This window comes from Amphiprion ocellaris, chromosome 11, assembly GCF_022539595.1.
Source record: "Amphiprion ocellaris isolate individual 3 ecotype Okinawa chromosome 11, ASM2253959v1, whole genome shotgun sequence".
Classification (NCBI taxonomy): Eukaryota; Metazoa; Chordata; class Actinopteri; family Pomacentridae; genus Amphiprion; species Amphiprion ocellaris.
The window spans coordinates 2,322,162-2,335,390 of NC_072776.1; the positions used below are offsets into that span (position 1 = coordinate 2,322,162).

Below are 13,229 nucleotides of genomic sequence, written 5' to 3' on the forward strand. Positions count from 1 at the left end.
TTTGTCATTATTTAAAAGAAAAAAATGTATGTTAGGAGCTACAAAAATGGCAAAATTATTTGTAAAATTGTTGTTATTTTGTTTTCTGAAATTGCAGGCATATCTTAAAAATCACACAAAAAAGTATGAATTTACATGTTATCTCTAAAGGAAGCAAATCTGTAAATAACGTTGACATCAAAATTCTGGATTTTTACAAATACTAATGTATGTAAAAATATGATTGTAATTTTACAGATTTCCCTGTTTTATAAAATTACAAACAATATCTAGTAAAATCACATAAGTATTAATTTTCATGTTAACTGTAGAAGAAAAAAATACAAAAAACAGGACAAAACTTCAAATAATGTCTGTATTAAAAATTTGTATTTTACAGACAGTAATTTGTTATTTTACTTAATGTGTGTTTGAAAAATTACACTGTTTTATGGTATTTAAATTATAGTGTTATTTTACAGATGTTTGGTGTTATTTTCATGTTATTGCAGTTTTTGAATGTTAGAATATTCCACAGTTTTTGAATATATTTTCTTCTGGCACCTTTACTGTCATATTTTTTATTTACATTATAAGACCAAAAGATAATGTACAGATGTGAGAATACTCCGCTGCTCTCTTATTGTCTCTAATGAAGAGGACTCACTCCTCTGCATCTCTATACCAGGGAAACCTACTATTATCTACAATGCTATACCAGTGCCTAATGAGCAGGCTGAAAAGCCATTAAATTTAGTGATGCTTCCCATCTGTCACATCTTTTCTAGTTGACATGGAAGCAGTTTCTAGGAGCAGTTATTCAAATATTTTTTGACAAGGTCTGAGAAAACGTGAAATAATGTTTTAAGCTTTTTATGAAAGTAGCAAACTGACTAGTTATGCAGGAAGACGATGTCCAAATCATCAAGGTTCCCCAAGCAGTGGAAAATACACAATGATGGCAGCAAAACTTGAATGTAATGAGAGATCTGAATATGGTGCTAGCACTCAGCATTGGTACCAGTTCACCACAGCAGTCATTTGCGGTATTACAACAAATAAATCTCTAGTTTAGACTTTTTCATTCTTAAAATTTGTAAACCTTTCCCTGACCCTAAACACATGGCTTACTCCAAATGCAAAGGCTATGTTAAGTTTAAAAGAGTTAGGGAAGACACCAAGCAAAACACAAAGAAGCAACACAATACAGGGGCCAAAGACTAATTTAATTCAAAACCCTGGAGATAAGTTCTGATAAAATACTAAGCAGACTTGTTTGAGTCACCGAACACAACAACATTGCAGACAGTTATTATAAAATCTGGAACCAAGCTACAGGTGCAGAAATGACTAAAACAAGACCAAAAATGCACCCAAGTGTTTGCTAGATTCATTTACTTGTTGGTGTCAGTGCAACCAGAACTTATTTCGCTGGCGGTGCTAGGCTAAGGCTATCAATAAGAGGTTTGTCGTGCCTCTTAGCAAGTGGTTAACGCTATGTGGAGTGATGTAACATCTTCCTAAAGTAAGATTATCTTTAGCAACTGAGACACAACCCACAAAAGCTAAACAAGTACAGCCACAAATCAGAAAATGAGGACATTTCACAGTGTCTAAGGCTAAGATAACAGTTAAAGAGCTTGGTTACGCTAGCAGCCAAGTTAGAAGAAAGACAAAACAAGCTGTTAATATCTAATAGTAATGGTTCTAAATACTGGATATTGGTATTTCTTGATTCCCTATAATCAGTATTGACCCTGAAAAAACATATTGGTGAATCCATAAAACAGGGATATGAAACCTCACAGAACATTGGTTTTTCATTGCAGTAACATAGTGGGGTGAAACTTTAGCACTAACCTATTTTTGTAAACAGAATCAATCGCAGGGACTGGGGTCACTTCAGGTCCGAAATGAAAGTGAGGAACGATTACAAGCCAACAACTTTGAAAGTGCATGTGGTACGTAGCGAGTAGGGCACGACGGGAGCTTCGGGTGCTAAATAAATAAATAAATAAATAAAGCATTGGCGCCTATCCTTTAAATCATGCAAATGCACCGCAGGCAAACAGCAGCAGAGACAGTAAGAGCCGCCGAGCGAGCGCCAGCAGTCAGGGTTAGGAGAGCTGCTGCTGCTGGTGCTGGTGGTGGGGGGCTGTCTGGTACAAAAGCACAGATTCGTCGCATTGACAGAGGAATGTTTTGACGCTGTTACAACCCCCCCACCCTCCACCGCTGCCACCGCCACCTCACCCCATCCATCGCCGTCGCCTCCTCCTCCCCTCCCTCACCCCTCCTCTCCCCCGCCAATCTCACACCTGATGTGTGGGGGCTGCTGGGAGCCGCATGCCAAGATGAATAACAACCGGCTGTTAGTCACGATAGCGCACGAACACACACGCCGCCTGTCTCCCTCTCGCTGCCTCCGTCGTCTCCTTCCTCACCTCCTCTCTCTGCCTCTCCCGCCTCTGACACACACAAACAGCATTTTGTCTGTGATTTACGAACACATTGAGATTCCATTTCACTCCTCTGTCTCTCTGTGTCTCCCTCCTAACTCACCACAGTGCAACATTGACATTTGGGTTGAAGGTCATACCACACATTCCACTCTTCCACACTGTGCTCATGACCCGTTATCAGCGTGGCTGGCGATACTGAGTAGGTGACAACATTTGTGTGTGTGTGTGTGTGTGTGTGTGTGTGTGTGTGTGTGTGTGTGTGTGTGTGTGTGTGTGTGTGTTTGTGTGCACACGTGAACTCAGACCACAGAGAGTTTTGGTTCAATATCAGCTCCGGCTCGAATCTGCAGGTACAGTCAATGTTTGCAGATTGAGACAAATCTGTGGAGAACTATATTGATTGCGGTGTTTATTGAAATGCAACCAATGGGGTTTGAGGTCCAAACGTGTGTGGGGGAAAAAAAATAAACAACAACTAGATAATCTTTTCTGATAATTTTGTCCTCATTACATTTTCCTAAAAGCTGATTTGGAGAGTGAGATGGAAAATAAAGTCACTGAATTCTAATATTACGATTTGAAAAAGACCGTTTTGGTATCAGACCCAACAATTATTCCCTGTATAGGTGATGAGTGAACACCTGTGACAGATGGCAGCAGGCAATGTGGGAAGTTAAATAGTCTAATTGCAAATTCTGAAGCAATTATTTCTCAGGAGGAAGAGCAGGGAGAAAATATGTAGTAGGTAGGAGAATTTTTGGGAAATTAGCACAAGCACTTGGGTTCTTTGAATTTAACATTCTTGCACATTTATTATGATGTAAAGTGAATTAGCAATATTTTTGGGACTGCATCCTGATAACCATTTTAATAGTTAACTAATGATTTTTCCTATATTTAAATATACTGGCCAACAATCCAAAAACAATTAGTGGATGTTCACATTTTCTCTAAGCAATAAGTCAATTACTAGATTGTAAAATCTTTTGGACTTAAATCTACAATACTCTAATTAATAATCTCATTTTTTGCTGTGTAAAGTCTTATTCATGTGTCAGAAAATTCTAGTTCCTTTACATTTACACGCTAAAGTATATTGCCTGTGTATTTGGCTATGAACATCAAAATACGTGTGGATTCACTGTTTAATTTACACATAAAATCTTGAGAGAGATTTTCAGAAATTCCCCTCCAGAAAACGTCTCTTAGCTAAGGTGGAAAAAAACAAACTAAATGCAGTCAAGTGGAATGGAAAAAGCTGGTTAATCGTGTCGTCCTGCGGGTCAAAATTGACCCGTTCTAAAGTTTGAAAATGTGGAGAAAAAAAATATTTTCACAGTGAAACTTCTGATGTCCACATTTTCAACATTTTTGGGAAATCTTTGAACATTTTTTGGTGGAAAAAAAGAAATGGTAAAATGTTTCTTAAGATTTTGGTTGATTTTTATGTGAATGTTCTTAAAGAAAACAGAAGTTTTACTGATATATATGGAATCACTTTCGATATTTTTAGGATTTTTTTGGAAGATTTTTACTCATTTTTTGAAAATATTTACAAGAATTTTCTTGCCAAATTTGGGGGATTTTTTGAAATAAAGCTTTAAGGGAAACTTTTAAGGAATGATTGGAATTTTCTTCCTGAAGGTTTTGCAAATTTTCAGAAATTTGGGGAATTTTTTTGCAGAATTTTTGGATTTTTTTTCAGACAAGGAAACAGTATTTTTTTGGTGCCTGTAAATGAGGACAACAGGAGAGTTAAAGATGAAATACAAGAGACATGCAACTTAAATTTCCACTTAAAGATCTTTCTACATCCTTTTCATTCATTTGAAATTTGACTGTGGCTCTTTAAAGTACATTATCTCGTTGTGATCTCTTCCTCTTCATCTGTTTAATGGCACAGACCGAAGAATTAGCATCACCTATTTATCTAAATGTTTCCTGTGGGGTGGCCCTATTAAAGCGGATGCTTCAAAGTAGTCATGCACACCACAGACGTATAGCTGTTGTTATATTACTTCAAGCTCACACATTCTCATACATACAGTATATAATAGATTGTTGTCTAGATATTCCCCGCATGCACGCTACAGCCGAGCTACTGTAATCCTTGTAGAGTCACATTGTCAAAAAAAAATCCAGTAAAAACCTGAAAATCTGGCAGCAAGGGTGCCAGAAGATAAGTCCGGTAAAAAAAAAAAAAAAAAATGCAGCAAAAAAAATTGTGGAAATAATGGCAAGTAGCCGTAAAGTAACAGTATCTTCTCAACTATAAATGCAGTTAAAAAGTGTATTTTTCCGTTTCTGTTCAGTCAACATGTAAATTAATACTTTTTTTTTCTGTGACTTTACTAGATATCACAGATATAATTTCACTAAACTGGGAAAAGCTGCAAAATAACCAGTAAAACAATTGTTTACCATTTTCAATCCTTAATATACACAATTATTTTATCAATAATGACAAATAACTGTAAAATAATGACACTGTTGCTGATTGAAATACAGTAAAAACTATGCAAAACTGATTTTTAATGTGGATTTAATTGTTGCACTACATTCCTTTTAGACGTCTACTTTGTGAGCTCGTGTTTTAAGTGTGTTTTTATGTGTTGTATTTTTATTGCTGGAGCCTTGTTTGGGACAGACAAAGTTTTTCTATCTATCTATCTATCTATCTATCTATCTATCTATCTATCTATCTATCTATCTATCTATCTATCTATCTATCTATCTATCTATCTATCTATCTATCTATTCATTCAAAGGCAGTCGAATGTGACCAACTTCACCACTTACTTTCCAGAAATATTTTTAGACAACATAGTGGGACATCTGTACGGATTTTGTTGCCCAAATTTTCTGTAAATGGTGGACAAACAATGGCCCCATTCTCCACTGCATATTATCATTTTCAATATAGTGCATTCTGTTGTCGAGGTGTTGGAAAGAATGGATGGAATTTAACAAAATATTACATAGGGAGTTTAAAAGTTTTGATCAGTATACATCAGTATCAAAGAAAAAGAATTTTAAAATACCTAGCCTAATCCTATTCCACCCTGAGCCATCATTTCCCTTCACGAGAGACTTGAGTGTCTAAATACCAACAGACACCAAGTTGACTTGTTCCAGTGACACTATGGAAACTTCTATATTGACCATCAATCAGCTGATCAGTTTGAAATTTGTGAAAACTTCAAATTTCCCTGTGGCCACAATTGTTTACATGAACATCCGTCATACACTGTGACCTTGGCAAAAAAAAAAAGCCTTGCACATTGCTCCACAAACTTGTTAATTAGACTCAATGACTCAACAATAAATTCATCAGGGTCTGAGTTTGGTGACTTTGAAAATCCAATTTCAGCACGGTGACTCACTAACTCTTCACCTTTGACTGTATTTTCTCTTGGTTTTGCATCCCGGGTAAAAATTTTGGTTTCTGCTCATTACAAGCCTGGTCCGAGACCTGTTGATGTTCCTTGATGATATAAATGGTTCAGTCAGATTAAATGGGTTGTACACAAAAGGCTAAGCAATAAATGATCCAACAAGGACACATGGATGATTCAGTGAATGTGTCTGTTTTTAAACCTTTAGTGATTAAACCTCTAGTCTAATCCAGTATATTTGTCACGTGAAGTTATTTGTCTCTAAATACGCTTTTACTTCAGCTGACAGCTGACTTCACATAAGCATCGCCAGAAAGGCAAAATAATTCACAGCATTTAAAGCATCCAGGCACTGAAAAACACCGAAGAAAAACTAATAATTCAGCCATTCATTTATATGCTTTTCACCCAGAGCATGCTGGGATGGGCTTTAGCCACCTGTGACCCTGAAAGGACTAAGCAAAGGTACACTGCAGAGGACAGATGGCATTCAGAGGTTTATAAAGCCCTTTCAGACGTGGAATCTGTGACATTGCTGACTGCATATATCTGTTAAAGTAAGGGCTTTTTAACTATGCTAGCGCCAAGAATGACAATGTTAGTCTGCCATTAAATATCTACAAAACAAACTTTCTCCGAGACATTCATGGTCTCCACACAATTCACATTAGTGACTCCAGTGACCCTTATATTTTCACCAAATGGCAACACGAGGCCCATGTTTTTGGTTAGGACTAAAATGGGTCTACTGCTGTTGAATGGATTGCCATCAAATTTGGTACAGACATCGAGGTCTACCTCAGGAAGTATTGTAATATCTTTGCTGTTCCCTGACTTATAACTGAACACCAACATTAATAAAAAGACAGTTAATTGACCTGTTTTAAAGTTTGAAAATGTGGAAAAAAATATATTTTTATGTCCGCATTTTCAACAGTTTTGGGAAATTTTTGAACATTTTTTTGGTGGAAAAAAAGAAATGTTAAAAAAATGGTTCTTTAAGAACATATACCAAAAAAAATCAATCAAAATCCAGTGAAATTCACTGGATTTTGATTGATTTTTTTGTGAATGTTCTTAAAGAAAACAGAACTTTTACTGATATATATGTTATCACTTTAGATATTTTTTGGATTTTTTTGGAAGATTTTTGCAAATTTTTGAAAATATTTACAAGAAAATAAAACGTTTAGGGAATTATTGGAATTTTCTTCGTTAAGATTTTGCAAATTTTCAGAAATTTGGGGAATTTTTTGCTGAAGAATGTTTGGAATTTTTTCAGACAAGGAAACAATATTTTTTGGCGCGGGTAAAATGCAGACAACACAAGGGTTAAAAGAGAGAAATTACTGAAATGTTGATGTCAACAAATCCATAGCGGATGAGTTACGGGGTGGCAGTTTTCCAACAATTAAAATGAAACAAGCCCAGTCAAAACTCAGTCAAGAGAATTTTAGGTTCATGGTTACAAGGATGTCAGATTAACAATAGGAACTTTAATTCCAGTTCTGTGCGTCTCGTCCTGAATGTATAAGCCTCGTAACCACGAAACTCACGTCCATGTTAACACCATCTATGTAACATCTAATATCATGGTTGTGTTGTCAACAAGTGTCTCCATGCTGTAACTGAAACGTTAGCAGGACCAGCCTAGTCAGAATTGTTATGTCTTCTGTGAAAAAATGACTTGGGAGTGTATAAAAATGTGGCGACGGTTTAAAAGTAGTCTTTACATATACATGTTTGTCTCAACGGTGCCATTGATGTGCATTCTCTTTACCTGCAAGCCAGTTGGACTCAGTAGGCTCCACCAATCCCTATCCAGGCCAAAGACGAACGCGTTGGCCAAACCATGGAGTGGTGCTGACAGGACGTGCAACAGGGTGAGGGGGAAGGATGGATCCTCAGGGTAGAAGGCGTTATGGAGCCTGGCCCAGAAGAAAGAGAAACAGACAGAGAAGTATTAAGTTCATCCATTAAAAAGTTTTAAATAAAGAGAGCTTCAGAGGTGAGGCCGGAGTAATTGAAGGAGAAGTCGGGGGGTTGGGGGAAGACAGACAGCAACAGGAAAAAATGGAAAGACAGGGTTGATAGAGCAACAGAGAGAGAGTGAAAGAGAGGCAGAGGACAAGTGAGTGACAGAGTGAGGGACAGGGTGAGAACGAGAGGTAATGAGAGCGAGTGGCGGAGGCAGAAAAAGAGGGAGAGAGAGAGAGGAAAAGGGGAGGGCGAAAGAGCGAGTGAGCTTTATATCAGCGTTTAAGAGCCCATTAGGCAGCGTGAGACGGCTGGGCTGACACATTCTTGGCTGCCGCTTCGACAGCACGCAGCACTTTACAAGGACAGGGAGATGTGTAGCGCTCAACTCCCTTCCTCTCCTTCTCACCCCTTTCTCTCCTCTCAGCTTCCTGCCTCTCCTGACCATAATTTCACCGTCCCATCTCGTCCTCCTTATCCATTCCGCGCATGCTTCCGACACACTGCTCAGCCTCCCTCAGATATTTCTCCCCGTTTCTTTGCATTCGGTTTCATCTATCTGGATATCTCATTTTCATCTCGACTCACGAGGGCGATCCTCTGTTCCTCTCTTTTCAATTTCCCTCCCTGTTCCTGGGAACCCGGGGCACAACGAGGAGAAGAACCTGATATTGTACGGCATGGCTGAGAACTAATGGCTGCCTCTGAGAATGATGCTGCTTAGCCATTAACCCTGGATTAACCCTGTATTAGCGCTGCTCGCTGGGCTAGCCCGCCACTAATGTCTTTTATTGATCTATTAGCCGGAGAATCAAACCGTGCACGGCTCGTGGCGTTTTCTGCATGCGTTGTGCTCCTGGGTTGGGTGTGCAGCGTGAACTAAGTGGCCACTGGTGGTTGACCTCTTGGTCGGGAAACTCGTCCCTGAGCGAGTTTCCTGCCCCCAACCATTTGAGAAAGAGAACCGCCGTTGTATTGCGGTTACGAGGAATTACGTGAGACGTTACAGTCACTCGTCCCAACATGACTCACACAGTTGGAGGGTGGGAACTGCTGCCAGTTTTTCAAATGGTAATGGTTTTGGTGAAATCTTTGGCAATAGCAGTGATGTTGTGTTTTGAGCCATCCTCCACATGAATCACTACACAGCACTTCTGCCAATATTGAGACATCACTGAACATGAACAAACAAGCCTCGATGGCTAACAGTGACACTAGCCAAGGTACTAAAAATAAGGCACGTATGCCAAAATTTCCACTGGTGCCGAACCAAACCAGCCTAACCAGCACTATTAAAACAGCATTACTTTCTAGTCCAACAGACCAACACAAGATGAAAACATCAAGGGCAGCGGCTGTCGAGTCTTAAAGTCAGAGTGATTTCCTACAACAGTAGGCGACTACAGTTTTTAACAAATGTCAGCTGTGGATTATTAGACACTGGTATTTACAACACCGGGACATTATCGACCTGACTCCACACGTACCGAAAGTTTTTGGACAATAAATGAGGCTTTGGCTGCACAGACTGGAGAAATCTGTCACAGGTTTAAGTCTCTCAATGGGATTTGTTGGCATTAAGAGAAACATTGACTATATTGGCACAAATATCCTTTAAGAGAGTTTCCTTGGATGACAAATGGTCAAAGTGCTAAAAACCCAACAGGTAATCGATTTTAACACATTGTGCAAGAACAATGTAAGAACAGAAAAGCACATGGCTACCAGCAATAATGTTATACGTCATGAGATGCAGGTAAAATACTTGAGAAATGTGGTCGATGATCACTTTAGTCACGGTTATATTTATTTATGGTAACCTCACAAAGGGATTGCAATTATGGTGACAATACTATGGTTTTTGGCTGGCCGATATAACGGTATATAAATATGAACAGACCCTCTCTGACGTCACTCATAGATGGGTGTTTACTGACAGGTCCACCTGTCACTCAAAGTCGCCACGCCCTCAATTATGCATAATTTTAAGCCTTAATGTACTTTTCAACAAGTGAGTTACATAAAAATTCACACACTGCAGAGTTCTCATGAATAAGAAACTTAACTATGGAGACCGAAACCTTTTTTTTGCACCAGACAGTAAACATGTTCATTTTTGATTTAAAATTGAGAGTTTTGACATGGAGATGTACAGAGATTTACTCATTTTTGGAATCAGCCTCAAGTGGCCATTCAAGGAATTGCAATTTTTGGTACTTCTGCAATGGCTGCATCGTCATTTTTCATATGATGACGATTACCAAATTTACCTTGGTCTCAATAACCTAAACAGGATCCTCTTTATGTAACTGGACTCTGATCTCTGAGTGAAAATGAACCCATGAAACAAAAATGTAACTAAATGAATAGATTATAGACAGCATGGAGTCCTGACATTTTTTCTGTTAAGTTTGTAATTTTCTGTTCTTGCTTTTTGCCATGTGCAAGTTGTAATATGTAACATATTGGAACACTTAAAATTGAAAAAAGAATCAAAAACCAAATTACACAAAAACACCAGAAGAAAAAAACCCAATAATTCAACATAAAATGTAACCAGAATAAAATGGTATAGATTGAAATTTATTGTGCTGGGTGGTTTTACATCAAAAGCTGACATCAAAAAAATAAAATAAAAAAAACAAGCATGATGTGCTCTTACACTCAAATGTGACTCTACATTTTTAAATTTGAACATTTAAATATTTTTTAACCATTTCTTTAAACCTACCAAACCAAACTTCACCCCTTTAACTGAAATACAGTCTTCCACACAGTAAGTCATGATAGACTTTAAGTGGACAAAGAGGTTTGACTGAAAAAATTCTCTGAATTGCCTTGTTTTTTATGATCAAAGCTGCCAAAATAGTACAAAAGCATTTACATTCATCTTATTTTTGTCTTTACTGAAGTGTGCCCGCAACATGGCATCAGTTTCCTGAACATTTCTTCTTCATCTGCAACCAAAACTTCCATCATTTCTCATTTTCTACGACAACAACTGGATGCTCATAAGTAATATTGTCAGTTTTTGTTTTGTTTTTTGGCCCTGATCCCAATCCCAAATCCTTTAAAAGGAGCATTTACAGACTCTTGGTTTTAGAAATAATATCCAAAATGTTGAACAAATATGTGTGTGACGTATTTAAAAATTTGGAATACCTCCTTCTTCAGAAGCTACTTAATCCATATACCGAAAATTCTGGCTCAAAACTATGAAATTAGATTTAAATTATGGATGTCATACGTCTCACTCTCAGTCCACTCGTTGGTTGCACAGTGGTGTTAAAGCAGGACATGGAACAGATAATTTCTATACTGGCCTGCCATCAAGTTATTGGCAGAATTAATGTTAATTAAGGATCTGCTGCCAGCAACTTTTGTCATTTTAACCACGTAACACAACTGCCAGCACTTGAATGAGAAATAAGAAGCTGCTAGCTGAATATCTTTTACGCTGATCTTTGCTAACAAGACATGAGAGATAACAGATTTGTTGGGGTCTGAACTGAGCAAATCCGTGTATTTTTGCCATCCGAGGTGTAGGAATGGACTCAAAAATATACATTTCTTTTAATACCAATAGTTGGGAAGATCTAGGGACATCTCTAACAATAAAAACTGTTTTTGTTCTTAGCATATCTGAAGGAACAGATTGATCTAAGCTGTTGATATAATTTGGTTGGACTTTGATTTTGGTAAACATCTTGGTTAAACCATAAAATTACAGGTTTCAAGCACTTTAACTTTATCAGACTAAGCAAGTACAAACACGAGCAGTTTTTTTTTCTCTTTCCATTAAAAACCCAGCGAGAACTGCAGGAGAACAACACAGAAGATGATTATGGAGATTCGTCCACAAATCTGGTTATAATCCTCTCTTATCCTCTTTTGCAGTGTGAGGTTTCAAGGTTTATTTGCTATTAATCTGTCTCCATTTACTTTCCACTGAGCTTCTGAAAAGTTTTGACAGCAGGAAAACCACACGTTGGGTTGGCCAGAGGTTGGGGATGAACCTGTAACGAGAACCTACCTGCTCTCGTTCTGGGTGAAGGTGTCAACTAGACGTCTAAGTACGGCTTAAAATAAAACCAACAGTGCAGCTAGTGGAGCATGGAGTGGCGTGTCCTGGTGCTTGTCAGAGTAAGGACCGTTTCAGAGCAGCGCTGCCTGTTTTCTGGGTTAGCCTACCGCCGTATCTCCGAGGACCAGACCAGCTGCTGCTCACATTCATTTCACTTCCCATTAAAGGTGAAATAAATCAGGAGTCCCACACAACCTCCTAAGAGACGCAGGAAGCGCACACACATGCACGCACAGGGAGGAAGTCGGACGCATGCGGGCGCGCAAACGCACGTCGCCGCCTGTGCATGTGCGAAAAGGTGTCTACATGCAGTCTAACCCGGGTCACATGCATTCAGGCTGTCAGGAGGAGAGGAAATGCAGTGAATGCTTGTGAATGTTTGTGTGTGTGTGTGTGTGTGTGTGTGTGTGTGTGTGTGTGTGTGTGTGTGTGTGTGTGTGTGTGTGTGTGTGTGTGTGTGTGTGTGTGTGTGTGTGTGTGTGTGTGTGTGTTTGTCTCTGACAGCGCAGCGGTGAGAGTGAGTGGGTCTGTGTGAAGGGGGGCTATTTCTGGCGTCTCATTTTTTTTTCCCCTGCTGCCGCAAAGAAACGCGATCGGCGTCCGGGAAACGAGAGCTGGCAGCAAGCAATCATCTGCCTGCCACACACACACACACACACACACACACACACACACACACACACACACACACACACACACACACAGACACACACAGACACACAGACACACAGACAGCACCTCACAGCGCTGAGCAACACGCGCCATGGCAACGGAACAGCCGCAATTAGAGGCGAAGAGCCTTTCCCCTCCATCGAGGGAGAGACGGAGAGCAAAATGAAAGGAAGAAAGAGAGAGCAGGCGAGAGGGAGAGGAAGGGAGGCAGGAAGGTGGGGGGGCGGCGAGAGACAAGTGACGGAGAAAACAGCACCGCACAGGAGGGAGAGAGAGGGGAAAGGAGAGCACGATAAAGAGGTGAAAATGTGGAAGAGTGAGGCTGTGAAGGGGAACGAGGGCCGAGAGCGATAGAGGAGGAGGAGGAGGAGGAGAGAGGAGGAGGGCAAAGCGGTAAAGGAGTGAGGCTGAATGAAAAAGACTAAAAAGCAGAGGAGGCAGAGAGCGAAGGAAGAGACGGAGGAGGAGGAGGAGAGATATCCAAAAAGACAGATTGCAAGACATGAGTGAGACAAACAAAAGAGATTACGTGCGAGAGGAACCGCGATAAGACAGAGGAGGGGAGGGAGAAAGGCAAAAAAGGCGAGGAGGTTAGATAGAGAGAAGGGAGAGATGGAGAGACGGGTGGAGGCGAGCGGAGATGGGGGGTGGGAGGCTGTT

The 13,229-nt window shown here is 39.6% G+C and overlaps 1 protein-coding gene across 2 annotated transcripts in view; it reads right to left on the reverse strand.

Moving 5' to 3' along the window:
• Positions 1-13,229, reverse strand: part of si:dkey-100n23.5 (cyclic AMP receptor 4) — a 66,242-nt gene that overhangs the window by 10,281 nt on the left and 42,732 nt on the right. For both annotated transcript variants that reach the window (XM_055014951.1, XM_055014952.1), the window contains one exon: positions 7,617-7,764. In XM_055014951.1, the coding sequence (XP_054870926.1) occupies positions 7,617-7,764 (148 nt within the window). The remainder of the gene's footprint in view (positions 1-7,616; positions 7,765-13,229) is intronic.